Source organism: Symphalangus syndactylus, chromosome 15 (genome assembly GCF_028878055.3).
Source record: "Symphalangus syndactylus isolate Jambi chromosome 15, NHGRI_mSymSyn1-v2.1_pri, whole genome shotgun sequence".
Lineage (NCBI taxonomy): Eukaryota > Metazoa > Chordata > Mammalia > Primates > Hylobatidae > Symphalangus > Symphalangus syndactylus.
In genome coordinates, this window is record NC_072437.2 from 11,091,166 (window position 1) to 11,106,536 (window position 15,371).

Below are 15,371 nucleotides of genomic sequence, written 5' to 3' on the forward strand. Positions count from 1 at the left end.
ATGCAGAGGAGCACCTCACTTTGTATGAGACAAGAATTCAGACAGTCACAGATCATCAGCAGAAGAGCACATCAGTAAACTATCTTCCACACTTTTTCTAATTTTTATGAGCACTCCCGCCCCCAACTCCCCACACACAAATAAATCACCATGGGGAGAAATCATCAAGGGGAGTGAAAAAGATTTAACTGCTTCAGACAGGATAAAACACTACAAGACCTGCACATAGGCAAGAAGCCTAGGGGAAGCTAAGCTCTGCATCCCATTATGGGATGTCAAGATTTGCATAAGGCAGACTAATGTCTCATACTTCAGTCTCGCTTCAATGTGTCAGAGATTAAATGACGATAATGTTGGAACTTCTGTTTCAAACATCAGGAGCAGAGAATAGCAATTTGCAAACACTGTCCTGGAGCACATCCCAGGTTTCCATGAGTAATTCAGGGGCATTTGAGTCATTCTAAAGCATCCTGCGTCTTGTCGCTAAACAATGAATGGGTAACTGCACTTGATTTGGCATAGAAACATCTGAAACCCATACGATATTGACTTAGGATGCAATTGCGTGTCTTTGAATTTTGATCTTTCATAGTTAGTTCTACCTGATATAATATCTAGAATCTTTTTTTGTTGTTGTAGTAGAAGGGGCTGTCTGCAAGTGTTCCCTTGGAGAAATTTGCAGTCACATTGCTTGGTGGAATGCTAGCCCAAGAATTATTTTATTTAGATCGTGAAAAATGATGCCCTGGCTTCGAAAATCAGGCTTTTGTCATGAATAGCAGCTTCATGCTTGTGAAGACTGAAATGGATTGATTGGTTTGAGTACTTATTAAAGTGCCTGAAGAATAAATGCTTTTTTCTTCCTAAAGAACATCTATGATAAAATATTTATAAATATTTAAATATATATTATTTAAACAGTTTGACATTGGTTTTCTTTTTTCTCTTCCTTTTTCTCTTTTTCTCTCTCTTTTTCTCTTTCTCTCTTTCTCTCTTTCTCTCCTTCTCTCCTTCTCTTCTCTCTTTCTCTCTTTCTTTCTTTCTTTCTTGGCAGTGTATTGCTCTGTGGTCTAACCTGGAGTGTAGTGGAGCAACCACAGCCGCTGTTGAGGCTACACCCTCCCAGGCTCAAGCGATCTGCCCAGCCTCAACCTCCCAGGCTCAAGCGATCTGCCCAGCCTCAGCCTCTCAAGTAGCTAGGACCACAGGCGCATGCCACCATGCCTGGCTATTTTGTCATTATTGTTTTTTTTGTAGAGACAAGACCCGGTTAGCTACTTTGCCAGGGCTAGTCCTGAACACCTGGGCTCAAGTGATCCTCCCACCTCAGCCTCCCAAAGGGCTTGGATTATAGGCATGAACCACCATGCCTGGCTGATTTGACATTGGGATGCACTTAAAAATGATCCAGTGCCAGAGGAGGGAAATGGGCAGGAGTAGAGATGAAATAGGATGGGCCACAGAGAAAGTTCATTAATCTGTTCTTTATACTTTTGTCTATGTTTGAAATTTTCCATAAGGAAAACTTGAAAAACAATTATTTTGTTAAACAAATGGCCCTATGGAATAAAAGTATATTGTAAAAAAATTGTTTATAAAATACTCTGACTCCAAACTCAAAATGTTCTTATTCAGAATACTTATGTAATCAAATAAAATATTTGAAATTAATAGTGACTTCCATTTAGCTTATGTGATCATTATTAAGTCAAAATGCCACAAGAGCTAGTTCTATCAAATAGATTTATATGTCAGACTGCTTTTCATAGGTAAATTTTACCTCAAACAACTATTTAATCGCCACCTACTATATGCAAAGAAATACTGTACATTACAGCTTTTTTGTTGACATCATTTTTAAGTATCTGTTTAAAACTTATAAGCTAAGGATGCACTGTATCAGAATGTAATAAAACTGAATTTTTAAAAAATATTTTGAGTCTGATTTTCGTTAATTCGGCCTGGCTGTCTTCCACTTTCTTCTCCAGATTTCTGAGATTTTTGTCAAGACCCTATCTTCCTGATCTTTTTCAGTGAGTAGAGAATAACATGCTCATGTGATTTCACTTTATTCTGGATAAACTCAACCAGATGCTGAGATGCCATTCAGAGCAATGGAGCACCCTAGTGGCCTAAAGGAGCCAAGGACTCTCATTCACCATTTGAATCGGGTCTCATAGTTTTTGAAACCAAGCAACTAGAAATAATTAGCATAATAATATTAGCCACATCATCACATGAGATGGAAAAAAATGTTGTGAATTAATGGGATCTTTATGTCCAGAATGGAATAGACAATTAAACATTTAGTCAATATTAATTTTAAGGGCCAAGTAGCCTAGACACTGTATCCCAGAATTATACCTACCCATAATCAGTATAAAGTTCGTTTGGCATTCTTGAGTTTATGGGACAATTCTCTTCAACTAAACTCTTATGACTATTACTGGTTGCCCCTCAGTGAACAAATATTAATTTTAAAAGACTTTTTTTTTTTCTGTCTCTTTTCTCTTGCTATTTGAGCAGCACTGCATAGGTAGCTAGGGCAAAAGACTCTAGAGACAGAGGTACTGCACTCAAGTCATTCTCTGTCCGGCATGAGCACAGTAGCTTTGAGCAAGTAGATTAATCTCCCTGTGCCCCAGTTTTTCCACCTGTAAAATGGAGATAAGTGGAGCAGATGCCTTATAGTGTTGTGAGAATTAGATTATTCAGACAATGCCTGGCACACAGTAAGCACTACAATTCCTTGCTGCAAATATTTCTTCTCAGACTACAGTCACATCCATCATCTGCACAATCATATCTTTCCTATGTGTGTCCACCACTCTTAGAATCTGCATGGCTTTGTATACTTCAAATTGCATATCCAAGAATCTATAGAAAATGAACTGGTTTGGGCAACATAGAATTTGTGAAATCCTACATATAAGGCTACGGAATAGTAATGGAGTAGAATTACACAAGAAACAACCTTGCTTCCTATACACAACTCCACCGTACATTATAGCACATTATATTTCAACCAGAAATAACTAAAGTAGTGAATTACTGAGCGGTTTAATCTCCTCGATGTTACTGTTTCAAACAGCCAAGGAGAACATTTTGAACCCTTCTGCAAAATTTGTGCAATAATTTTCCCCTATGAAAATTGAACAAAAAATGAACTTTAGTTAATTTAAGAACCCTGAAGGGTAAATTAGCCACACACTGTATTATTTGGTAAGAAAGCTATTTCATGGTGAAAATAAAAATGTCTTTAAGCATAAAGAAGGTAAAGTAAAAGATTTAAAACTTAAAAGAAATTCCAAAAAAGTCATTGAATTCATTCAGAAGAAAATGGATTACTGACCTCAGGATCAAACTATGTAAACTTTAATAGTCATATAAGCAGCCCCAGTGCTGAGCACCAGCACTGAATGCTTTTCCCTCCATAGCTTATGTTTAACCTCTCCGACATTCTAAAAGAATGGCCCGAACTATCCCATGAGAACATGACATCCAAACTTGTAAACGTATTTTCCTCATCACAGCCCATAAAGAATTATACACTTGGCCAGGCATGGTGGTTCACATCTGTAATCTCAGCACTTTGGGAGGCTGAGGCGGGCAGATCACCTGAGGTCAAGAGTTTGAGACCAGCCTGGCTAACATGGTGAAACCCCATCCCTACTAAAAATACAAAAATTAGCCGGGCAGCATGGTAGCGGGTGTTTGTAATTCCAGGTACTCGGGAGGCTGAGGCAGAACAACTGCTTGAACTTGGGAGGCAGAGGTTGCAGTGAGCCAAGATTGTGCCATTGCCCTCCAGGAAGAGCAAAACTCCATCAAAAAAAAATTATTATACACTTCTCAACTGTGTAGTTAGGACTCCCGTAATCTGGTGTGCGGGGATGACCTGGTCTGGTATTGCTAAGTTTTCTATTACTACAGCAACTGTGCCAGTGGCCAAAGTTGCCAATTCACGTATTTTTTAGAAAGTCATAAGTGGCTCAATCCAATGTTTTCAAATGAAAAAGTATTTCAGAAAAGCCCACAATAAGAAAATAGATGTCTTATAATTATAGTTGAACTATGTTGTACTTGAGATTTTGATGTGTGTTCCCAAATACTGGTTAATACCAACACAGGGAAATATAATTAGCAAATTTACACACTGTGCCTGGAGGGCTCACTATAATTCTCACTATCCTCTGAGGAGTAGACTTTGGGATTTCCAAATGATGAGGTTTGCCTAGAAATTCATTAATTTCACTTCCTTGAATAGAGTCAAGAAGAATTCACCCTGTTCCATTGTCTAGTAAAATGAGGTTCATGAGGTTTTAATAAACTTTTAGTTCTAAAAGCAAATATTAATTTGTTCATTTAATGGTTTTCTCTTATCCATTTTGTTCCTTGGAATGAAACACGATTTGTGAAATTCAAACATTCTGCTATTCAGAAGTACAATTTCATTTATTAATGGCCTATAATTAAGAAGAATTTGTTAGCTAAACAAACAATTAGCTTATTTGTCTGAAGAATAAATAGGGAGAAGGTTATTCATTCATTGTTAAAGGTTCTGAGCCTTGACCTACTTTTCACTTGTTCAGATTGCTTTCTAGATGTTCTAGTTTTTTTACCTAAAGTAATTTCGCTAATCAAATGATGAATGCTTACACATTTATGTATTTTCTTTTGGTGAAGGAGCAGGTTAATGCGTGCATAAAATGTTACCACACTGTAGGTCAAAGTTTACTTCCAATCCTACCACTTAACCCTAAAGAAGATATTTAACCTCTCCACCGTGAGGTTTTCCAAGTATAAAATGAGAATGCCCACAGTTGCCATCTACCCTGTGTTACCAGTAGAGGGTCTTGACTGCAAGTTGTCCAGGTTCTTGGCGTTTTGAACAAAGAACTGGAAAAAACACCCAGCAAGGCAAAGAAAGAAGGAAGCAACGAAAGAATGAAAGCAGGGATTTAACGAAAACAAAAGTACACTCCACAGTGTGGGATTGGGCTGGGCAGCAGCTCAAGGGCCCAGATACAGAAATCTTCTGGGGTCCAAATACCCCCTAGAGGTTTCCCATTGGCCACTTCATGCTCACCTCATGTAAATAAAGTGGTGGCCTCCAATCAGAGGCTGAAGTGAAGTTAAAAGATCACACTCCTGTGCAAACATCTGATTGGTTGCAAAAAGCGATGGAACAGAGGCTAAGGTGAAGTTATAGAGTTGCATTTCTACACAAAGGAAGACTCTGCCTGCAGTAAGTCTGACCGGTTGCGGACAGCCAATTTCCCATCTGTGGTGCAGGAAAGGTGGGGGTTTGCAGAGGGAGTAGCCTCGGGTCCTTTTGTTACTTAGACATGGAAAGTTACGGTTTTCCTTTCAATGTAGTTCTCGGGAGTCGACATGAAAGGGCCTTAGGTTCCTTGCCTCCAGACCCTATCCTCCTGCCTCACCTGGAGGGGAGTGGGGGATCCAGTGCCATCATGATGGAGGAGACTGGTTATAATTCTCCTTAAGGAGAAGATCCTTTTCATCAATGAACTTCTTCCCCAAAATACACACCGTTGAGAAAATATTTTGGTTTTGTATACAAACCTTAACATGTCTTTTGGAAGATGAAGACATTCTTTGTGATTATTAAAGGAATCTGTGCAAAAGCAGTGCCTTTGGCACTGAGGTCGTGTCATCTGAAGGAAGAGCCACGTGGTTAGCTAGTTACAAAAGACTAGCAAAAAACGTCGTCATGAAAATCTTATTTTGCCAGCTACATTCTTCTACAGGGACACAAAATAAATGTTTTTTAATGCAGGCAACAGCCTGTCATGGAGCGCACTTGAGTGGACTGATTTCCACCTGCAAAGCCCACTGTGGGCTGAGTCGCTGGATGAGAAAACACAGATAACGGGGCTGCGTTAGAGTGTTCCTTGGATGGCATACGACCAGAAGAAAAGCAGTTCATCCCAAACAGCCCACAGCCGAGTGGCATTAAGCGCAGGGTAGTAACTGGATAGGGCAACATCCCAGACGCCGCCAGGCAAAGCTAGATGGATGGCAAACTGCACACTCGGGGCTTAGCCGTGAACTGTACATCAAACGGAAATCGGCAATAGAAACTTACACAAAATACCACTTTCATGTTATAAGGAAAAAACTTTTTTTAAAAAAGAAATTAGTAGCTAACATTTAACCTTGTTCTGTCGAACATTTATCAAGTTATAATTTATTAAATCCAGTTGCGGTCTGTGTCTTTCTATATCACGAGCCTTTCCTATCATATTCTGCAACATGGAAATATTAATTCCTACCTATTTGGTCACAGTGGGTGTATACGATTTTTTTTAAAGCTGATATCTGCTCTGAACGACCACGGCCATCACCTGAAACTTTACTATTTCACATCTGTGCAGACACGGATGTACACAGGTGCACGCAAGCACAGCGTCCATGCAAAAGGGGTGGGGGGATGTCTGCTCCGCTTACCTTCCGCTTCCCTGATTTTTCTTCCCGCCGCGGATTTCCGAAGCACACTCCTACCCGAGTTGAAGAGGCTGGCGAGCTCGTCCAGAGGGCTGCTGAGAGGCCTGGAGCTGGGAGGGCTGTAGGGCGCGGGGGGCGAGGCACTGGAGCCGGCCTTCCTGGCGTCGGCCCTGGCGGCCTTCACGGGGGAATATGGGATCTTGGGGAAGGAGCTGCAGGTCCCGGCCCCGGGGGCAGAGTTTGGCTTTGGGTGGACCTTGGGCGCCTCTGCGCTCGGCCCCGCTTTCCCCGCGCTCACCGGGGCGGGCTCCGGCGTGAAGGCCAAGTGCGCGCAGGGCCTGAAGGGCGCGGGGGGCGGCCCGGGCGGGGGCGGCGTGGACGGCGGGGAGGCTCGGCCGGACCCGTTGAACAGCGCCAGGCCGGGGGACGCGGGCCTGTCGCCGTCGCCCTTCTGGCTCTTGGAGCACTGCGGGGACAGCGGGCTCGACCCCTCCGACTGCACGGGGTACTTGAGGTTGGTCTCCAGGACGGGCAGCTTCTTCACCTCCAGGGGTGTCAGCGGCGACTCGTCGGAGGCGGGGGAGCAGGTGACGGGGGTCGGGGGGAACACCAGCAGGGGCGGCCGGTGCGGCAGCAGGTTGGGGAAGGGCGGCGGGATGTCGCATGCGTCCCCGGGGGGCCCCGCCGCCTCGTCCTGCGGCGCGCGGTGGAGCAGGGGCGGCGATGCGCCGTGGAGCAGGAAGGAGCCCGCGCCCGGGCCGCCGTCGTCGGGCAGGCAACACTTCATCTCCTCGTACACGGACTCCCCGGGGTCTGGGCTATCGGGCCTGGCCGCGTGCCCCAGCATCTCGATGTACACAGGTTCGCCGTCGTCCTCGTCGCCCGGGGGCGCGGCCGGGGGCAGCGCGCACTGCGGAGTCCCGGGGGTCAGAACGCGCGCTGCTGTCCCCGGGGCGCCCGCGGGCCTCGCGTCCCCGGGCCGGGATCCCGATATCTCCTCGTAGGAGCCGCTGAGCTTGGTGGTGGGGCTGCGCTTGGGCTTTCGAGGAGGAATCTTCTTCATGGTGCTGTAGTCGTCGCTGTGCGGTCTGGGCCGGGCCAGAGCTGCGGCAAGAAAGGACGTGGTCAGTGGGTGCCAGGCCAGGCCCACGGGTGCCCACCTCGCCCGGGGCTCGCCTCGGAGCCACTGCCCCGCACCCCGAGAATCCCAAGGGACCGGGCCTGCATATTCCTCCACCCACTCGGCTCCCTGGCTGAACCCGAACTCCCGAGACCACCCCGGATAAAAGAGAGTTTTGATCTTGGAGAGGGAAGAAGACTCGCACCCTCGGAGGAGGGTGTCCAGTGGAACGTCAAGGGGTTCCAGTGAGGAAGGAGACCACCCCTTCTGCTGCTACCCACCCACCCCCCTTGCCGAGTTTATAAGACAGGAGAAAAAGGAGAAAGCAAAAAGTTAAAAAGTAACAAAAGTAAGATAAATAGCCAGACGACCTTGGTGCCACCACCCGGCCCTGGTGGTTAAAACAATAATAATAATAGTAATATCAACCCCCGACCTAAACTACTTGTGTTATCTGTACATTCCAGACATTGTATGAAGAAGCATTGTAAAACTTTCTGTTCTGTTAGCTGATCTATGTAGCCCCAGTCACGTTCCCCACCCTTGCTCTATCTATTACGACCCTTTCACGTAGACCCCTTAAACTTGTAAGCCCTTAAAAGGGCTAAGAATTTATTTTTTGGAGAGCTCAGCTCTTAAGACGCAAGTCTGTGGAAGCTCCGGGCCGAATAAAGCCACTTCCTTCTTTAGCCTGGTGTCTGAGGAGTTTTGTCTGTGGCTCGTCCTGCTACACTAGGATGTCAGCCACCCATGGAGGCCGCGGAGGTGTGGTCCCTGGAGACGCAGTGGTGAAGGGACACTCAGGGATCAGGTGGTGGAACACACTTAGGTGTGGATTCTTAGTACCTAACAGGTGTGAAATAAGGCATGGGTTGAACTGGTCTTTATGATTTGAAACCCAGGAGACCTGGCCAATTAACTAATAGTTAGTGGCATATGGAAGCTTACTGTCGGAAATGGGTAAGCGTGATTATTTAAATGATGTAAAATGGGCTGGGTGTGGTGGCTCACGCCTGTAATCCCAGCTCTTTGGGAAGCCTAGGTGGTCGGATCATGAGGTCAAGAGATAGAGACCATTGTGGCCAACATGGTGAAAACCTGTCTCTACCAAAAATACAAAAATTAGCAGGGAGTGGTGGCAGGCACCTGTAGTCCCAGCACTTGGGGAGGCTGAGGTGGGCAGATCACCTGAGGTCAGGAGTTTGAGACCAGCCTGGCCAACATGGTGAAACCCAATCTCTACTAAAAATACAAAAAATTAGCTGGGCGAGGTGGCGCACACCTGTAGTCCCAGCTACTTAGGAGGCTGAGGTAGGAGAATCGCTTGAACCCAGGAGGCGGAGGATGCAGTGAGCTGAGATCGCACCACTACACTCCAGCCTGGTGACAGAGTGAGACTTGGTCTCAAATTAAATAAATAAATAAAATTAAATTAATTAAATTAAATAAATGATGTAACATGGGCAAAACAAAAACACTTGTGTGGATGGAGAGACTTTAAAAAAGGACTTTGTTCAAATGTCAGGGAGGACAGGTTTTACAATCAGTACATTTCAATCCTTAACAAAAACACATACTTAACAGGGAAACCAAGAGAATAACATTTCCCTAAGAATTTTTCAAGGGGAAACTTCTGAAGTTGAAAAAAGAAGCCATACTCAGAAAAACAAATAAGCATAATATTATTACAAGAGTGAATTTCAAAAGAGATGGAACAAAACTACTGAAATATAAGTTTAAACCAATTATTACAAATTAAGTCAAAAAAGAAATTCCACAAGATTTCTTTTTCTAATGCTTTTACTGTAAATTATAATAATGTTTTATTAAATAAATATAATTTCTCTGATAACAGAGATGTTAATTTTGGAAAAATTACCTCGAGTCTTAGAAATACCCAAACTCCCAAATCTTCAATTATTTTACTAATTTGGTATTTTATGTATCTGTAGGAATTCTTGATAGAGGCACATCTGCCTTTGTTGAGTTCTTGAGTTATTTAACTGAGGCAGCTATATTCTTCCCTCTCTATGACTGCACATTTTGACATCAGTCTCTGTCCCCAGTTTCTGGGAGGCAATGAAGTCTAATGGTTAAAATTAAAGCTTTGGAATCAGAGGGACCTGGGTTCAAATCTCAGCATGACCTTTTATTCATTCATTCAGTCATATGCATTCAACCAGTATTTACTGAGATAAATTCATGAATAAAGAGAAGTTCCCTGCCCTCCTCTACCCTAGTGGAAACAGTCATACAACAACAAAAAAGGAAATACACCAAATGAGTGAGTTCTACAGTATGTTAGAATGTGAAACAGGTCTTGAAGATGAGAACCAACAGGCCAGGCTGAGGGTCACAGAACTGTGTGTGTTTGTGCTGGGGTTGGTGGGGCAGGGTTGTAATTTTAGAAGAGCTCCTGGGCAAAGCTCTCTGAGCCTCAGGGTTGTCATGCATAAAATGGTGATATGAGTATGTATCTCAAAGGAATAAAATAGATATTGTAGGGAAAGTGCTTCGCTCAGTTCTCGACACACTGTCACCAGAAAACAACGGGAATCATTCGAATGGGAATGGAAAAGAACGAAGGTAATTTTTGAACTCAATGGACATCTTTCTAAGTCAGTATTATACAGGGTTCCCCAAAGCAGCCAACTTTTAAGAATAGAAAGTACCCAAAGTGTGCAGTTCTCTAATTAATAAGCATTATTCCAGTGACTTTCAATGGGCTAAAACATAGCAGCCCCTGAGCTTCTAGAAAGTGAATGAAGCAACCCAATTTTTAACCTTAAGATTACAGAGTTGCTCTGAAGATAGGAATAATTTAAAGGATTTGTGAGAGACTGTATTTTCCAAAGCTGGCTTCAATAATATTTTCAGCACCACATGCTCTTCCAGAACCTGGAATCTGGGAGGGTCTCTGTGTCTGCCCCAGTGAATACAATGGAAGATAATGTTGCCTGCTTTCTAGGGCTGGGACAATGACAATGCAGCCTCTGCCTGGCCCCTCCTTCCCTTGGACACATGTCTAGGGAGCCCTGACTTCCACTTCAGGTCTGTATACCCTGAAGCAGTCACGCTGTGGGAACTGTAGAGAGGCTATGTGGAGGTGAGGGAGAGCCAGAGGACTCCTATCTGCTCCAGCCCTCAGCTGTCTGGTTTCCCATCCCAGACACCAGACATGTAATTAACTATGACTTCCAGTGATCACAGCCACAGCCACTATCTGACTGCAGCGATGAGAGAGGCTCCTTGAGAACTGCTCGGCAGAGCCCAGCGAAATACTAGAACCATGAGAGATATAATGACCTTTTTTTTTGGTGTCTTAAGTTACTAAGTTGGAGAGGTTTGTTACATAACAATAGACAACTCATAAAAACGTTGGTACCTGGAAGTGGACTGCTGCTGTACAAACAAAAACAAAAACAAAAAAACCTTAAACTCATTGAAGTTGCTTTGGGACATGGGAGGAGCTTTGAAGGGACCATCAGGGAAGCGTGGTGGCCTCAAGAAAGCTCTTGATGAGGCCTAAAGAACAGTGAGGAAGATGCTGGAAGCTGAAGGGAACAGAACACTTCAGCCACAGTACAAAGTTTAGCAATACTATCTCACCTGCAATCATGTGGAAAATAGAAAACAGAAAATAAACAGGGTGATGTAGCTAAGGAGATTTCCAGGCAGTGTTAAAGTTGCCTCCTGGATTCTTCTAGCTGCCTAGAGTAAATCATGAGGATACAGAGATAAAGAAAGAACTATTCACTATAAAGGAACAAGAACCTTCTAAGTTTAAAAATAAAATGGTTCTCACTGCCAGGCTCTTCAGATGACAAATAATTTGAATGTTAAGAAATGACTTCCAGCCAGGCACAGTGACTCATGCCTGTAATCTCATCACTTCGGGAGGCCGAGGCGGGCAGATCACAAGGTCAGGAGTTCAAGACCAGCCTTTCAACAATATGTTGAAAACTGTCTCTACTAAAAATACACAAATTAGCCGGGTATGGTGGCGCATGCCTGTGGTCTCAGCTACTTGGGAGGCTGAGGCAAGAGAATCACTTGATCCTGGGAGGTGGAGGTTGCAGAGAACCAAGATTGTGCCACTGCATTCCAGCCTGGGCAACAGAGTGAGACTCTATCTCAAAAACAAAAAAGAAAGGAAGGAAGGAAGGAAGGAAGGAAGGAAGGAAGGAAGGAAGGAAGGAAGGAAGGAGAAAGAAAGAAAAGAAATGACTTCTAAGCAGAAATAAAATTCAGGGAATTTTCAGAAAAACATGATCTAAAGATGAAGTCAACACACACTTATGAGACCCTTCATGAAGTACACAGAAAAATTCAAGGAGGGGCTTCATAGGTCTTTTTAAGGAAGCAAAACCGCAGGTCTTCTAAGAATATCAAGGACATTGACCCACAGAAATACTCAGTGAGCTTCCAGATAGAGAAGAGATTATCTCAAAAAGATTTGTGGGTGTGGCTTTTGACTAATGAGGTGGATTATGAATTGATTCACAAGAAAGTCACAAAGCTTTTAAATGAATTGTATCAGTTTACACTGAAAGGAGCAGCGTGAACACAAAAATGAAGAAACTTTGGTCTCTCAAAATTTTGGCCAGGTGCAATGTGAGCCTGCAGTCCCAACTACTCCAGAAGCTGAGCAAGAGAATCACTTCAGGCTAGGAGCTCAAGGCTGCAGTGCGCTATGCTCATACCTGTGAATAGCCACTGCACTCCAGCTTGGACAACATAGCAAGACCTCACCTCTAAACAACAGCAACAACACAACCCTGATAAGGAAGAAGCAGGCTGAAAAAACTACCAGCCCCAAACATAAGTCATCTCTTGTGGATTGGGAATTATTAGTCAAAAAGTGGGGAACCAAGATTCCAGAACATAGACCTAAGAGCTACGGAAAATTATTTCCAGCCTGGGAACCGAACTAAATCCTCATGAAGGCATAAGCAACATGCATCCAGCTCTTGTTCACAACTGCTACCCACCAATGACCACTGTGTGTCTCCTGATCTTCCTCCCGTGTCTGAGCAGAAGCATGCACCACAGTTTATTCTCTACCTGTCCCTCTGGTGCATTTTGGTTGTGTGGGGGATCAGGCAACTTGTCTTTTTAGGCCACAAGTCTTCAGATGGAAGAGGACACACTTGAGGCGCTGTCTCTCTCAGGAATCGTACCAGAGGCACCTGTACATGTGGATCTGGTTTAGACGATGCGATCTGGCCCTTGAACCTGAGCCAGATGTGATAATGAAGGAGGCTTTGGGGAGTCTGGGGGAGGGATGAGTATAGTTTGTATGACAGAGGGATACAAATTGTTTTGGCCAGAGGGTGGACTGATACAGATGTACTTTGCAACACCTTGGCCACCACAGTACATCCTTTCCAGAGGTAGAATCTGTTTCTCCTTTCCTAAACCTGGCTCGGTGTTTGGGACTGAAGTGATGGAAGGAACGTGGCAGAAGGGAGTTTGCTCACCTCTCAAAGCTGGCTCCCTCAAAGCGATGCTGCATCTACTGCTTTCTCTCTCCCAAAGCCCATGCCCCCGAAGCACTGACTCTCCCTGTAAGAAGTTGGATACCCTGAAGCTGTTATGCTGCCCAAGCAATGCAGAGAGACCACATAGACAGAGAGAGACACCCAAGGAGTCACAGTCCTCAGACGGCTGAGGCAGCAGACATGCCTGTGATGGGCTTTCAGATGATTCCAGCCACCTTGCTGCATGAAGGACCGCGAATGACAACTGCTCCAGTGATCTCTGTTGACACCCAGAGCCTCAGAGGGATAGTAAAAGAATCACTACTTTATGTAAACCTGTAAGTTCTGGGTGGGTTGTTATGCAACAACACATAACTGGTATAGTATTCCCTCAAAGTTTGCTTCAGATGTGGTGAAGAGCATTTTTGCATTAAACAATTATAAATAAAAGTAGCATGTTTGTTAGGAGGCTGTTGAGAACCTGACTCAAGGGTCCAAAGCTTGCCTATGTGACACAGGACAAGTTACACCATTGATCAGTGACTTAATGCCCTTCTCTACATAGGGTCATGATGACAGTCCTACTAGGTAGGGCTGTTCTACAGATGAAAGATACTTCGCTTAATGCGCCTGCACATGATAAACATCACTAAGTATCCATCATGATCGACATTATCACCACTACACAACCAGAAACTTACTGTGAGAGATAGAACTGTTCCTTAAAGTGTAGTCTGGGGTTCAGTAACATCAGATCACTAGAGTGCATTATCCTGTTCTACTCCTCAACAATTAAAATGGAACCTCTGGGGATCAGAACTGGAAATATTCATTCTTTATAAACTGAAATTAGAAAACCACAGTTAACAAATTAAAGTCTAATTTGGTTTGTGGCTACTTCTGGGTGTGTGTGCATATGTACATGTGCTAAAAGTTCATTTGCAAATACTGGTTAGAGGGTTATTAAAAATGAATTTACATCAAGAGTTTTCTTATTTTCTTGTTCTAATATTGACGCATAAAATGTTTGCAACTACTTGATAAAGTCAATGAAATGGAGTAGGGAAGACAGTCCACGATCACAGAATACTTTTAGGGCAGGTTCTGGGATCCTAACAGGAGCTTAGGAATTAGACTACATTCTGAAGCCATCTCATTACATCATAAAGTTGCCTCTTATCTGAACTGCTGCAGAATGATACAGACATGTGTGTCACGTTAGGAGATCAACATTTTCTCCTATAAAATATTTTCAATTTGGTATTTTTGCTAAGGCATGTTGGTGACTTTTAAGTCATCTTCTGTGCATGAGTTATTTGGCCCCATTCTCACAAGAACAAAATACCTGCATAGTTAATCTATGAGAAAAAGGAGGAATGAGATGCTTGTTCATCCAAAATAAAGTGTCTGCATGTGTAACTCTCCTCCATTTTCCAACACTTCTAGTGTGATTGTGCTTAGTTTCAGAGCAAAAGCAAACGTAGCACAGAGCACAGGACCTAGGACAAAAAAGATGCTTAATTAAGTGCCTGCTAGCTGACTGCTCAGGCTGCACATATGAGTGGATGTAGGATGGATTTACAACCAGCTGCAAAATGGACAGAAAGGACTTCTACTGAGCTGTCATATATCTCACCCTTGTTATAACTTTTCTTTCCTGATGGGAGGAGCAGTTCAGGCAATACCATTGCCTTCCATGCCCCCATCTTTACCCTCTCGACTGCACTACTGCCTTCGATGCTGTTGGCACGCCCTTCCTGAGCCTTTTGCAGTTTCCACGGACGGCAAGGCACTCTGTGGCCCAGTGTGCACCCATCACGTCCTCACTGCTGTGGTTGTGCTTCCTCTGTAATTTGACCACTTATCTCTCACACTGGTCTGTCAGATCCTCGGGGAGAAGCCAGGCTCATGGAAGACACTTAATTACTATTTGTTGGATGTACAACTGCGTCATAGGTGGTGAACGGTGCAATTGTGTTCTGTTATTCCCAGTAACACATTTCTCAGAAGAGCATTCACAGAAGAACTAATTTCTGTCCATTTTCAGGCAATAGAAAACAAATTTTTTTTTTTTTTTTTTTTTTTTGAGTGGGAGTCTCGCTCTTTCGCCCAGGCCGGAGTGCAGTGGCGCTATCTCGGCTCATTACAAGCTCCACCTCCCGGGTTCACACCATTCTCCTGCCTCAGCCTCCTGAGTAGCTGGGACTACAGGTGCCCGCCACCGTGCCTGGCTAATGTTTTGTATTTTTTTAGTAGAGACGGGGTTTCACTGTGTTAGCCAGGACGGTCTCGATCTCCTGACT

General features: G+C 44.0%; 1 protein-coding gene across 3 annotated transcripts in view; it reads right to left on the reverse strand.

Annotated features, from left to right (window-relative positions):
- MYO16 (myosin XVI) overlaps window positions 1–15,371 on the reverse strand; it is a 706,512-nt gene that overhangs the window by 62,858 nt on the left and 628,283 nt on the right. For all 3 annotated transcript variants that reach the window (XM_055244378.2, XM_063618637.1, XM_063618636.1), the window contains exon 32: window positions 6,472–7,572. In XM_055244378.2, coding sequence (XP_055100353.2) covers window positions 6,472–7,572 — 1,101 coding nt within the window. The remainder of the gene's footprint in view (window positions 1–6,471; window positions 7,573–15,371) is intronic.